Source organism: Panthera tigris, chromosome B1 (genome assembly GCF_018350195.1).
Source record: "Panthera tigris isolate Pti1 chromosome B1, P.tigris_Pti1_mat1.1, whole genome shotgun sequence".
NCBI lineage: Eukaryota > Metazoa > Chordata > Mammalia > Carnivora > Felidae > Panthera > Panthera tigris.
This window is the reverse complement of record NC_056663.1, coordinates 6,973,594-6,986,464: the sequence shown is the minus strand read 5'-3', so window position 1 is coordinate 6,986,464 and position 12,871 is coordinate 6,973,594. Positions and strand designations below refer to the sequence as shown.

General features: G+C 45.5%; 1 protein-coding gene across 1 annotated transcript; it reads left to right on the top strand.

Annotated features, from left to right (window-relative positions):
* The first annotated feature begins 6,872 nt into the window (after positions 1 to 6,872).
* LOC102963302 (sperm-associated antigen 11-like) lies at positions 6,873 to 8,570 on the top strand. Its single transcript, XM_007089247.2, has 2 exons — positions 6,873 to 6,927; positions 8,380 to 8,570. The coding sequence occupies exons 1-2, from the start codon at positions 6,873 to 6,875 to the stop codon at positions 8,568 to 8,570; spliced, it is 246 nt and encodes an 81-aa protein (XP_007089309.1).
* Positions 8,571 to 12,871: the final 4,301 nt, after the last annotated feature.

Below are 12,871 nucleotides of genomic sequence, written 5' to 3'. Positions count from 1 at the left end.
AGGACAGGGGCTCAAGCTCTGGGGAAAGGCGCTTTCCTTGCAAAGGCATGTGACTCTGTGAGTCCCAGATGCCAACAGACGTGGGTGTGCGAGCAGAGGAAATCACACTCACCAGGAATGCTGATACTTGGGTTCTAGACCCGACTCTAGTCAATAATTGTGTTGACGCTTTGTGCAACTCCTGATGAGTACAGGGGGCAAACGTGTCCTTCTAAACCCAAGCTCTTTGTGACAATCAATGAACTGTATTTGTAAGAACAAAAGTTAAAATTAGAATGTTCACATGAAGGGAAACCGAGAGCTATTTCTGTAAGTATAGTACCTCAGTAGACAAAGATGTGATTGCAGGAGGTTGGTCTCTCTCCTGTGATGAATTTATGGTGAGCCTGGAAAAGAAAAAAAGACCTATGAAGTCAACAAGATGAGAGTTTGGTGTAGGACTCTGGGAAAATGATGAATGTTCTCCCTGTCTTAGCCAAGGATCTGAGATTGTTAGCTGCACAGAGGGCTCTAATATAGAGGATCATAGGAAGTAAGTAAATAATTGATTTAGGACAATGGAAATAAATCCCCAAAGGAGTTGCTAGTGCCAGAAGGAAAGGAGGCTGGTGATGCTGATCAATCATCTTTTCTCTTTATTTGAAGCTACAGGAATAAAGACAAAAGGAAGACACGTGAGGAAGAGCCCATGAGGATTCTTGGATAAGAGGAAGTCAGTGGGAAGATCATTTCAAGGGGGTACTGTGGTAAGAATCATTAACCAAAGAATAAGAACCATTACCCCAGCCCAAATCGGGTGGTGGAGACCCCACTTATTTTTTCCCTTGGTCTAAACCCAAGGGCTGGGTTGACATTCAAGTGGTTGGAAACCAGGCACTTGGTGAGGCCTCTGATGAACAGTGATCCCAAATTGGACAATCAAGACACTCCCCTATTGCTTTTAGGGGAGCATGAGATGATCCCACTGGGATAGTGGAGGCTGAAAATTCTGTTTTATATCTCCAGGAATAAAAAGGAGGACATGAATCACAGTACATGGTTAAACAGACACATGGAGAGGAAGAAATGCTTCTATAAAGGTAAGGAGCCTGTCTGGTCCAAGGAAACATTAAGTACGAACATAAGTACAACTTTGAGAGGGGAAGGTGAATCAGCCAACTGCTGTCTGCTCTTCGCTAGGGGATGGAACTTCTGGAATCCACAGAATTGCAAAGACATAGAGTCTTGACCTTTAAAGGGCACAGCCATGCTTTGGCCCCCAGGACATATGAACATGGGTCTGAACACAGCAAATTGAAAGGAAGAAACTGACATCTGCCATTCCTCTTGGGGAAAAAAAAGGCAAAGTAGTACGGAAACAAACGTAAATTTTATCATCTTTTCAGGACCAGCATTTGGATGAAATATTTTCTGACTCCCTGAATATTTCAGGGTGATTTTCTCCTTTTCCCACGCAAGATAATCAGCCATGAAACCAAATCCTTTCAACACAGTTTTTCCCTTAAAATCTCAAAGGTGTCTTTCCCCGTCTGACATCTAGTGTGGACTAAAATACACGAGACAGGTCTGTTTTTGTTCTTTTGCAGGATGCCTGCTTTTTTGTAGTTTTTTTTTCCCTTTATTCCTCAAACATTTTATTTAAAAATGCAATTCTCATTTCATCTGAAAACTTCGTAAGCCCTACTAACTGGCTTATTCTGATAATTTTCTAATTTATAAACAATTTTAAAATTGTATTTTAACATTAGTTCTTTTAAAGAAGGGGAAGGTGGGTGGGGGGATGGGACAAATAGGCAAAGGAATTAAGAGTTCACTTATCACGATGAACATATGGGATTGCTGAATCACCTGCACACGAAACTATTATAACACTATATGTTAACTATACTGGAATTAAAATATTTTTAAATAAAAATATCAAGAATTTTTTTTTTATTTTAAAAATAAAGCTATGGAAAGTGGTGAACCATATGGTCAAAATCAATTGTAAATGTACTGAGGCAGGAAAGAATTTGACGATAAGACACTAACAATTGTTAGGGAATAAAACATTGAGCCCAGGGCTAAGCAAGCATGCAATAATAATTCAGTAAGAGTCACTTCATTCTGCTGGTTTCCCCCATATATTTCTCACTAAAAATTAATTTGCCTTTAAAAATCTTTTAATCAGGGGTGCCTGTGGCTCAGTCGGTTAGGCGTCTGACTCTTGGTTTTGGCTCAGGTCATGATCTCATGGTTCATGAGTTTGAGCCCCATGTAGGCTCCATGCTGACAGAACAGATCCTGCTTGGGATTCTCTCTCTCTCTCTCTCTCTCTCTCTCTCTCTCTCTCTCTCTCTCTCTCTCTGCCCCTCTCCTGCTTGCGTGCTCTGTCTCTTGCAAAAATAAACATTAAAAACATAAGTTAAAAAAATTTTTAATTATATTGTCATACGAACACTTCACATGCCTCTCAACAAATTTTAAGAGTACATTAATGTTGACTCTAGGTATAACGTTGTACAGCAGATCTCTAGAGTTGATTTATCGTGCTTAACCAAAACTTCATACCTATTGATCATTAATTAACCCCCATTTCTCCCTCCCTCCAACCTCCCATAGTTACCATTCCACATAATTTCTTCTTTGAAAAATTTCTGTTTTCCTTTCAGGGATCACATAGCCATGAGGTCGGCCCATTTGCCTTTCTGTGGTGCCTCATCTCCTCTGATAGCTTTCCTGCCTGTCTTTTTTCCCCCTCTGCCTGGAATGCCAACTCACATTTGACTCTCACACCATTAATTCAACTTCCAAAGTATCAACTTTGCGTTGCCACCATAAACTTTTCTTTACTCTTCCAATTCATTTTTTTTTTTTCATCTTAGCCTGCCATTCTATTTCACCTTGTTTGGTCCCTAGAGACCCTTGCTTCTAATTAGTAGATGCTAAGGCTTTTTGTTTTTTTTTTCAATATATGAGACAGAAATGTCATCTGATTCCTGCAGTGAATCTTTTCCTGAAACGGCTGTCTTGCTTATCTTCCCAATAATATTCCCATATCTTTATTTTGTAGGTTTTTTTTTCTTACACTTTGTGTTGATTTCAATTCTCTCTCTCCTGGAAAACAGGGGAATTCATTCAACAGCAATTCACTGAGCTTCTATTGTATGACAACACCATTCTAGGTCCTAAAAATAAAGAACCAACTGCACAAAACCCTGCCTGAATGAAACTTACACTCTCATGGGATAAATAAGTCAGTGCAAAGAGTAAACAGCGTCACTCACTATTCGAGAGCAGTGGAACCCTATTTCAGAGTCACCTGGATGGCCAATGGATGGGATTCCTGGCCGAATTCTATCTAGTACTTTGTTTCGTGAAATAGACTGAAATGGTAAATCCAAACTCTACGACTCGTCAGGAAGCAACACCACTTTGCCATGGTTATCATTATTATTATTATTATTATTATTATTATTATTATTGTTATTATTATTTTCAGTGGCCATCCTAGTGCATGGGAAGTGGCGTCTCTGTGGTTCGGATTGCATTTCCCTAATGATTAATGACGGTGAGCATTTTCCATGTGTTTGTTGGACATTTGCACTTTCCTCTCTGGAGAAATGTTTATTCAAGTTCTCTGCCCATTTTTATATTTGATGGTTTGTCTAATCATTATGCAATTGTATCAAGGTTTTTAATAGATAAAAATGTTTTACCACTCTCAAATGTTTTCAAATCCATGAGCAACTTTCATCTGTCCTTAAGGCCATCTTCTATTATGTGGGTACCATGCACGCCAGAATAATTATCTTCTGTATTGGGACAAACTGACATTCACTTCCTTTCAACCCTATGATTATAAGAACCAATGAGCCTATGACCAGATTAATGAGATTGTTCAATGAGCTTGATTTTCTAGTTGGTCTTCTGTTGGAATGGCATGTCTGATTCTCCAACGCTATTCACAAAATTCTTCCTTAAAGGTTGCATCCGAGTCTGTGACTTGGAAAACACAGATCTACATATAAAGGAAGAGGTGGGTAATAAACTCTGATACCATTCATTTATTTCTCTCCAAAATGAGCTAACTTTCCAACATAGCTCATAAAAGTTCCGAACTATACAGAAAACAATTTCCAAACTATAATTTCACGGCAATTTGAAAGCTGGCCGGGCTGCTAGAAAAAATATACCATCCACGTACCTTAAATCTTTTCTAAATCAGGTAAACCTCAACAGCAAAAAGAAAACATACTTTTCATGGTTTCACCTACCAAGGTGACTTTTAAAAAATGACCCATACATTTGGATATATACATGATAGAATCTGTATTAAACAGTAATTCTTGTATCTTGTAGCTACACTTTGTCCATCCACAGAGGTGGATTCAGAATTACAATCATTCATTGGAAGTCTTCAACTTAGCCTGTGTTCTTGGTGTGGAAGCCAGTCTTCTCAAGGATCAAATTGAGATGCTTGTGCTTTTTTTACAATGGGAAAATCCAGAGATGTGTTCAGAACAAATGCTCCAGAGAAAAAGTATTACAGATTTTGACAGATTTCTTATTTATGTTTGACCCTCACACATACCCATCTTGGTATCTCTTTCATGATTGCTTCAGTCAGTCAGCTATAGGGTGACCCTTTTGTTGGCAAAGACAGAAAAGGACCTTTTAGCTCCCAAATAATTCCTCCTTAACTCCTATTTTCATAGGTGTTTTTACAAGGTACAGAAAGGCCAGTGAATCAGGGTATCCTTTGTCAGGACCCACTGTACTGTCTTTGCTTAATCTTTCTAGTTCTGGAATGTCCAAAGTGACCTCCGGGTCCTCACCTCTTCTGTGCACCTACATGGCTCACTGGTACCCTTGCTCACGTCTAGAAGTCCCAGGCCACCACCTGACTTCTCATCAAAATCCATTTTCTGAGTAAGATGCGTGTTCAGATATTGTGGTGAATGGCTTAAGTCAGGTGGGAGGCCACCTAAATGAAATCATACATGCAGCTGTTATAAAAAAAATCAGGAAACTCTCCACACACCTAGTTAAAAAAAATCTCCAAGGTACATCATATAGAAAAGGCAAGTGCAGAGTAAAAAGTATAGTCTGTCATGATGTTTATCCAAGAAGGGGCATATAGACGCATCTCTGTTTATGTATACATGCAACATCTCTGGAAGGGTGGAGAAGAAACTGGTAACAGCTGTCATGAAAACCTGGGAGGGGGAAGAAGATGGGAAGACTTCCTTTTCATTTCTTGGTAAGTGAATTTTAAGGGAAATAAGCCCAAGTGATACTGGGACCTAAGTCAAGTAGGTGCAGAATGAGTGGTTGCAGGGATGCCTGGGGCGGGGGGTTGGGGGGGGTGGGGCTCAGTCAGTTAAGCGTCCGACTTCAGTTCAGGTCATGGTCTTGTGGTTGGTGAGTTCAAGCACCGCGTCAGGCTCTGTGCCGACAGCTACCTGGAGCCTGCTTCGGATTCTGTGTCTCCCTCTCTCTCTGCCCCTCCCCCATTCACACTCTATCTTTCTCTTTCTCTTTCAAAAATCAATAAACATTCAAAAAAGTTTTTTTTAAATGTTGAGGATTCCAAAAAGCATTAAAAAGAAAAAAAGAATTAGTAGCTGCGGTAACTGGACATTTTAGCATCATCGGTTACAAAAAGCTGTGTGGAGAGCTGTCCTTCAGGGCCGCCTCTAATGCTATCCTCCTTATAAAGACTCCCCTCAGGTGAGGCACAGCTTCCCCGCACAGGCCAGTATAGCCATCGGCAGCGGGGGGAGTCCCTGTGTCTCCTGCTAGGCTGCCCCCTCTTTTTTTTAAGTTTGTTTGAGAGAGAGAGAGAGAGAGAGAGAGAGAGAGAGAGAGAGAGAGAGAAAGGGGAGGAGGGAGGGGCAGAGAGAGAAAGACAGAGAGAGAGAATCCCAGGCAGGCCCCGTGCTGTTGGTCCACAGCCACAGCCCGATGCGGGGCTGGAACTCACCAACCTTGAGATCATGACCCGAGCCTGTATCAAGAGTCGGATGCTTAACCGACTGAGCCACCCGGGTGACCCTAGGATGCTTGCTCTTCAAGTCAAGACAGCTTCGCGGAATGAGAAAAGAGTCTACCCTCTTTACCCAGGGTAGACAACTTCCTGACTTTTAACACATCAGTTAGACTTGCCCCATTTAAAACAACAATACCGTACGTGGTATCTGGCTTAATTTTTTTTCATTCAGCACGTTTGTGAGGCACATCCATGTTGTAATCATCTGTGGGTGTTGTATGCTCGTCGCTGTGAGGGAATGCAGTATTTGCTTTATTACTGCACTGTAATACACTATTTGGGTTGTCTTCTGTCAATATTGACAACATTGACAACATTGTCTTCTGTCAACATTGACAGTTGCAATGATGAGGCTACACTGAACGTTCTCGTACGTGTCTCTCGGTGCACACGGGGCTGCGTCTGTTGGGGATACGCCTGGGAGTGCATTCGTGTGTCCAACTCACGCGTCCACACCGCCCAGACAAAAGCTTCTCAAAGGCAGGAAACGTGTTCGCACATCCCCACCTCTGTCACCCGGCGCAGCACCTGCTGCCTAGTAACCGCTCGCCACTCGTGATTCTCTTTCCAGGGCACCCTCGGTGTACCAGGTCATTGGTCAAGCCCCGCTTCTCCCAATACCAAGAAGCCTGTCTACTTTTAGGCAGAAAGAAAGAGTATCCAGTACCCTCTGCCCACAGCTTTACTCAGTAGACCAGATAAATGTGCTCATTCCTGATAAGCATTGTTCCCCCAAACCTATAAATGTCCCATTTTTGTGTCCTCTCCCCTCCACTCCACTGTTTCATCGGCTTTGCTTTCCTGCAGAGGAGAGGTGGGAGAGCCGAGGGAACCTCAGAACATGAAGGTCCTCTTTCTTTTTGCTGTTCTCTTCTATCTGGTCCAAGTTAACTCAGGTAAATGTCTCCTGGCCAGTGCAGAAGGCTGCTCCAGGCTAGTAGAGGGGACCAGGGAAGGTAGGGCAGGAATCCCGTGGATGAGTGTCCGTGTGGAGGGCTGGTGTGTCGGTGGGTTGTTAATGGGTGCAGGTGCGCCCCCTGGGGCTCAGCTCTGGATGTTTGGATCCTCCCTGTACAATACGGGTCCTATCACACAAGACAAAGGGGCACCTTTGCTCTGATACGAACTGGAAGCATTCACTGCAGTCTGGGGAAGGTTTCCAGAAGGAAATGACAGCCACATGAATTCACAGCTGGAAGGGACTGTGGATCTTCCGTGGCAGGACTGCACTCCACAGGGAGGGGAAAGCGAGCACCCAGGAAAGCCACAGAGTGTGGCTGTGCCCTCACCAGCTACGGTCTGGGCCGTCACTCACACCCATGCCAGTGTCCCTCCTGCTTCCCCAGGGCCTGTTCTCCATGACGACACTGACACAGAGCTGGTCAAGCACACACTCCTGGGAGAAATAATCAGTTACTGGAGCAGGTGAGACTAGAATGCACATCTCCAGCTCCCTAGGCTCATGGTTCTTCTAACCTTCACTGATGTGGGGCCCCTCTCTTCACCACGACAGAGCTGAGGCGACACAGGGTGGTGGGGTGGGCCCCCATTGTTGCTGAGATATTGCACCAGGCTGATTTGTAAATCGTGCAACACTGTGGGCATGTTGTGGGTTTTGTTTGGTTTTTTTAGTCATGACAAGCAGTATCTAATAAGAACTTTCCTTCAACCACTTGTTCCCAAATAAGAAGTGCTTCCTTTTTTTTTTTTTATTGAGATACAATTGATACGTGATGAGATACGAGTTTCGGGTGTACTGTACAATGAGTCCTTGTTTATATATGTTGTGAAATGACCACCGCCAGAAGCCTAGTTAACATCCCTCACTGCACACACTTACAATTTGTTTTTCTTGTGACAAAGAGAAAAAACTTTCCATACGGGGTGGTGGTGCTTAATGTACAAGTTCACAAGTCGTGGTGAAGAAAAAGGCTTTTTTTCCTTTTTTTCATTGGAAAATACGAAACTAAAAACGGGGCCACAAGCTGAGCATCAGAACTATTCTGCTCTTCCGAGAGGCCAAGACCCATGCCTCCATTATTCCATTCTGTTTTCTGAAGCTTCCTTTCCTTTCTCCGAATGTGCTACTCCTATCTGTCACCAGGAAGCTTGAGAGCCCTTTTATAAGAATAGAGGATAAAACACACACCCTCCTGGAAACATTCCGAGGTGTAGGTAGACTGTTCCTGTTTTAAAGCTAAGAAACCAAAACTCCATTAAACTGCCATTTGTCCAAAGACACTTCACTTTGGAAAAATACAGTAAATATTCAGGGTTGGGCTGTGGGCTGGGGTCTTCTTTTATTCTCTGGCTTATATGAATTCCATGTCTATTCTATTTACCACTAGGGGATATTCCACCTGGAATTAGAGATGTTATCTGCCTTACACAACACGGAACCTGCAGACTTTTTTTCTGCCATTTTGGTGAGAAAAAGGCCGAGATCTGCTCCAATCCCTGGAACAGGTGCTGTGTACCAAGTACAGGGGCAGAAATAAGTAATAAACCGGAGACGGTTGGCAAAAAAAGAGAACCCTGAGACCTCATGTGTCAGCTTCTGGAAGGCAGGAGGGCTCTTGAAGTATCTCAAGGGCTCAGAAGAATGTGTGGCTTATCGAAGGTGCTCAATAAAAGTTTGTTGAATGAATCCAGCAGCAAGGGTGAAGGTCTGATAAAAGAATTTTCCTAAAATCTTGTCCACTTTACCTTCTCTTGTTTTTTTCTTAAAGAGTCTCAGAAATTTGTCCTAGCATACCTCCTGCTTCTCTTCCCGGGAGTGTCTCTCACTGACCCACAGACAAGGGTGAACCAGAAACCATGCTCCAACTGATCTCATCCTCAGAGGGACAGGAATGCAGTCAACCTACTGGCCTCTTTCCCACCAAAGGCCATGTGCCTTCTCATCAAACCCAGCACCTGCCTCAACTTACATATTCCCAGGCCCTGACAAGCCTCATCCCCTTCTCCTAACCTCAAGTAATAATCACAACAGGTGATATGTAAATAGGAGTTTAGTTTGCAAGAACTAAACTCAACACTTACCCTTAGGTTATCCCACTTGATTAACCAACAACCTTACGGACTTATGTATGAGCAGCTCCATTTGGGGGATGGAAGGGAAATGAAAGCCAGAAGGTTAAGCAGATTGCCCAGGTCGGCATTTCCTAAGAGGGATTCTGACATGCCCAGCCCAGCAAACGCTCACTGCGCCGTGTTACTTCTAAAGAACCTATTTCTGAGCACCTGCGGCAAGGTAGAGCTTCTGTCCGCGAAGATTCCTACAACTCACAGCCCTTCGCTCTTCTCTGGATCCTGCTCACACGCGTTGTCTATACCACATCTCTGAGCCAGCCATCCCAAGAGTAGTGACTATTAATTACACGCAGGAAATGTCAGAAGATAATAAAGACAAATGTGCTGGTGTAGGAGACCCTGTGCCAAGCTTTTCCAGACTAATAGCTTAACAAGTTCCTTTGTTTGGGATTTCCTGCTCACAGCCTGAATCCAGTCTGCTCATGAATACACAGAACTTGAAGAGTTGCCTGGAAAATAAACTTAGGGGTTCCTTTCTCGATTCCCCGGTCAAGTTCCCATGAACATTTCATGTAATGCCTCGGGCCTCTCCCCAGGCTCTTCTAAACTCACCAGACAGACTTGTAGGAACCTCTCTTGACTACAGGCATCTCTTGACTCAGGGGGGACTGAGGACCTTTCTCCCCAGGGGGCTGAGGACCTTTTCCAGGCCTGGTGTCAATGCCTGCCTAGGAAGGATGTGGACTCCACAGTTAGATTTTGCTCCCGTGAAACACAGCAAAGCTTCATGCTTCAGAAGACGCACTCTGCCAAGAGCACCATCACTCTGTGCCCAAAACTTGGCCACCAGAGAGCACCCAAATAATAAATACATAAATGAAGGAACGGGCCAGTGCCCAGAACACTGGGGAACTGGGGTCTGGTTCCACCCCACGCACTGAGCAAGTACCATTAGCCAGCTAGTTTCTTTTCTTGGTCTCCTTTCCCTCAAAAATAAAATAAAGGAGCTGCCATAGACCTCTGAGACCCCATCACATCTCACCCCTGTCTGAGGGTAGAATTGTTACTTCACCCATGATCCTGGGGCGCGGGGTCTCCATCAAGTGAAGGACAGAGGACCCACCTCCCCTAACTTCCTCTGCAGTATTGTCACCGCAGAGCCTGATGGGAACCCACAGACGAGTCCAGGACTGGCCAGCAGGGGGGTTGCCCAAAGCCCTAAACCGGGCTGTTAACATTTTCCTAATGGAAACATTTTCTAGTGGACATTGGGCCTGGTCTGGCCTTCGGTGTGAAAAACGTTATCTTTTTTTTTTTTTTTAATTTATTTATTTTGAGAGAGAGAGAGAGAGAGAGAGAGAGCCCCAGAAGGGGAGGAGCACAGAGAGGGGGAGAGAGAATCCCAAGCAGGCTCTGCATCCTCAGCGTGGAGCCCCAGGTGGGCCTCTGAAATGTTGAACAAACTGCCTCATCTCCGCGGTACTTTTTGAAATTGAAATTGTTGTACACGCGCCTAAAGAGCTCTGGAATCGTTCTAGGATGATGTGAACCCCCACCAAACGCTATTTCGCAAAGCCAGAACCGGCCTTGGCAAGGCGGGCAGCCTGTCGATACCAGGACTGACCGCTAGAGGGCGCGCCGCCGCCCTCAAGGCGAGAGCAAACCCGGTTTTGATCAGGGGTCTGAGCTGCTCCAACAAAGCAGCAGGTGGGAATCCAACCCGGGCTGAGAACAAAGGGAGCCTGGATTGCCAACGCTTCTAGCCTGCATTTCTTGGCATTAAGTAATTATAGTGCCTCATGCATTTCTGCCCTAGAGTGCCACTGCAGGTCTGTGGGAGGCCTGCTCCGAGACTGCCTCCCCCAGGGTTTATAGGAGCCACTCGGGTAGGATTGTAAATGCACATACAAATAGAAAGGGGTGCTGGACTTCACTGCATCCTGCCTCTGGGTTCCAGATCTATTGCAACCTGGGGATTCACCTGCCCCGGCCTTGCTCTGAGGCACCTGCATCACACAGCCAGGGGCAGCCTGGAGGAGGTGTGGGCAGACCCAAGACGTTGGCATGCCTTTTCTCTTGGTGAAACTGGTGTTGGAAGCATGAACCCTCTACCCACACAAGGGGGAACTGAGTTTCCTGGTGGTTGGGGGCCCCAGGGAGCCAGCGGAAGGCAGAGGAACCAGCCTGTGTTGAACAGGGTCCAGTGTTTTATACTTGGCAGTTTTTTTGTTTTTTTGTTTTTTTTGTTTTTTTTTTTTGAGAGGGGAGAGAGAGAGTGTGAGCAGGGTAGGGGGAGGGAGGGGGTGGGGGAGAGAGGGAGAGAGGGAGAGAGGGAGAGAGGGAGGGAGAGAGGGAGAGAGAGAGACAGAGAGAGACAGAGAGAGACAGAGAGAGAGAGAGAGAGAGAGAGAGAGAGAGAGAGAGAGAGAGAGTCTTAAGCAGGCTCCACGCCCGGCACAGAGCCTGGATAAATGAATCCACGTGTCCAACACAGGTCATCTTCCGTCCACTGCCACCATCCTTTCTGATCCATGGGCTGAACGTGGGGCCACCAGGGGACCTGGACACCCACTGTGTTGCCACACCCTCCTCAGAGCCTGAAGTCTGCATCCTTGTCTCTTTTATCACCCCCCCCCCCCGGCTGGGGAGTGGCAAAGCCCTCACTGGCCCTGGAGCACGCTACATCACACATGTCCCCCTGGGGGGCAGCAGGAGTAAAGCAGCAGGGGTTGGAGGGGCAGAGTCCTCCTGGATCCTGAGTCTCCACAAGGAGCATTTGTCTACTGTCCCCTGTTCCTCGGTCATGGAATCTTAGACCAGAGATGTTGCCCAAGAGATCGTTTAACAAAAACCACGTCCTCTGAAAGGCAGCATGCTGGCATGGAAAGACTCCGGAATGAAGAATCAAGACAGCCGAGCTTGGTTTAGTTCAAGATATAGGCAGACTCTGAGCTCACCTCCTCCATGGAACACACCAAATTAATGTTGGGACCCGGAACAGATCCTTCTGCCTTGGGCACAGAAAAAAAAATAAAAAAGAAGAAGGAGGAGAAGGAGGAGAAGGAGGAGAAGGAGGAGAAGGAGGAGGAGGAGAAGGAGGAGAAGGAGAGGAAGAGGAAGAGGAAGAGGAAGCAGCAGCAGCAGCAGCAGCAGCAGCAGCAGCAGCAGCCATGGTTTAAAAGGGCAACTAGCAGGGCCCCTGGGTGGCTCAGTCAGTTAAGCAACCCATTCTTGATTTCGGCTCACGTTATGATCTCACAGTTTGTGAGTTCGAGCCCCATGTGGGGCTCTGTGCTGACAGCGTGGAGCCTGCTTGGAATTCTGTCTCCTCCTCTCTCTACCCCTCCCCAGCTCACTCTCTCTCTTTCTCAAAATAAATAAATAAACATTTAAAAAAAAAAAAAGCCACTAGCATAGAAAAGCACTAGAACTCTGCCAAGCAGTGCAGATAAGCTGCAGAGAAAGGTGAGAAGATTGTCTTATCACTACCTCTGGAGGTGAGAGACTGCCACCAGGTCTTGTGCTGTGACGTTACCATGCAGGGGGCGATGAGCATGCAAATGTCATTAAAAGTTTCTCAGACCAAACCCCCCACCCTCCCCCTGGGCAGAGTCAGGCAGCACAGCTCCTACGGATTGATTATCTACCATCCAAATATCACCTCCAGGGGAGGCACTGCAACATAAAGGATGGAACGGTTTTTACGGAACAAACAAAAACATCCTTTAAAATAGCCCTTTTGGAAAGCCACAGGCCATACAGTTAAGCAATAGTGTTGCAATAGCTCAACATATTAACATTCCTCTT

Bases quoted from the DNA above. Each gene is read 5' to 3' on its own strand.
- LOC102963302 (XM_007089247.2), top strand. From the start codon at position 6,873: ATGAAGGTCCTCTTTCTTTTTGCTGTTCTCTTCTATCTGGTCCAAGTT. The intron at 6,928-8,379 runs GTAAATGTCTCC...ATTTACCACTAG, and splicing joins TCTGGTCCAAGTTAACTCAG to GGGATATTCCACCTGGAATT.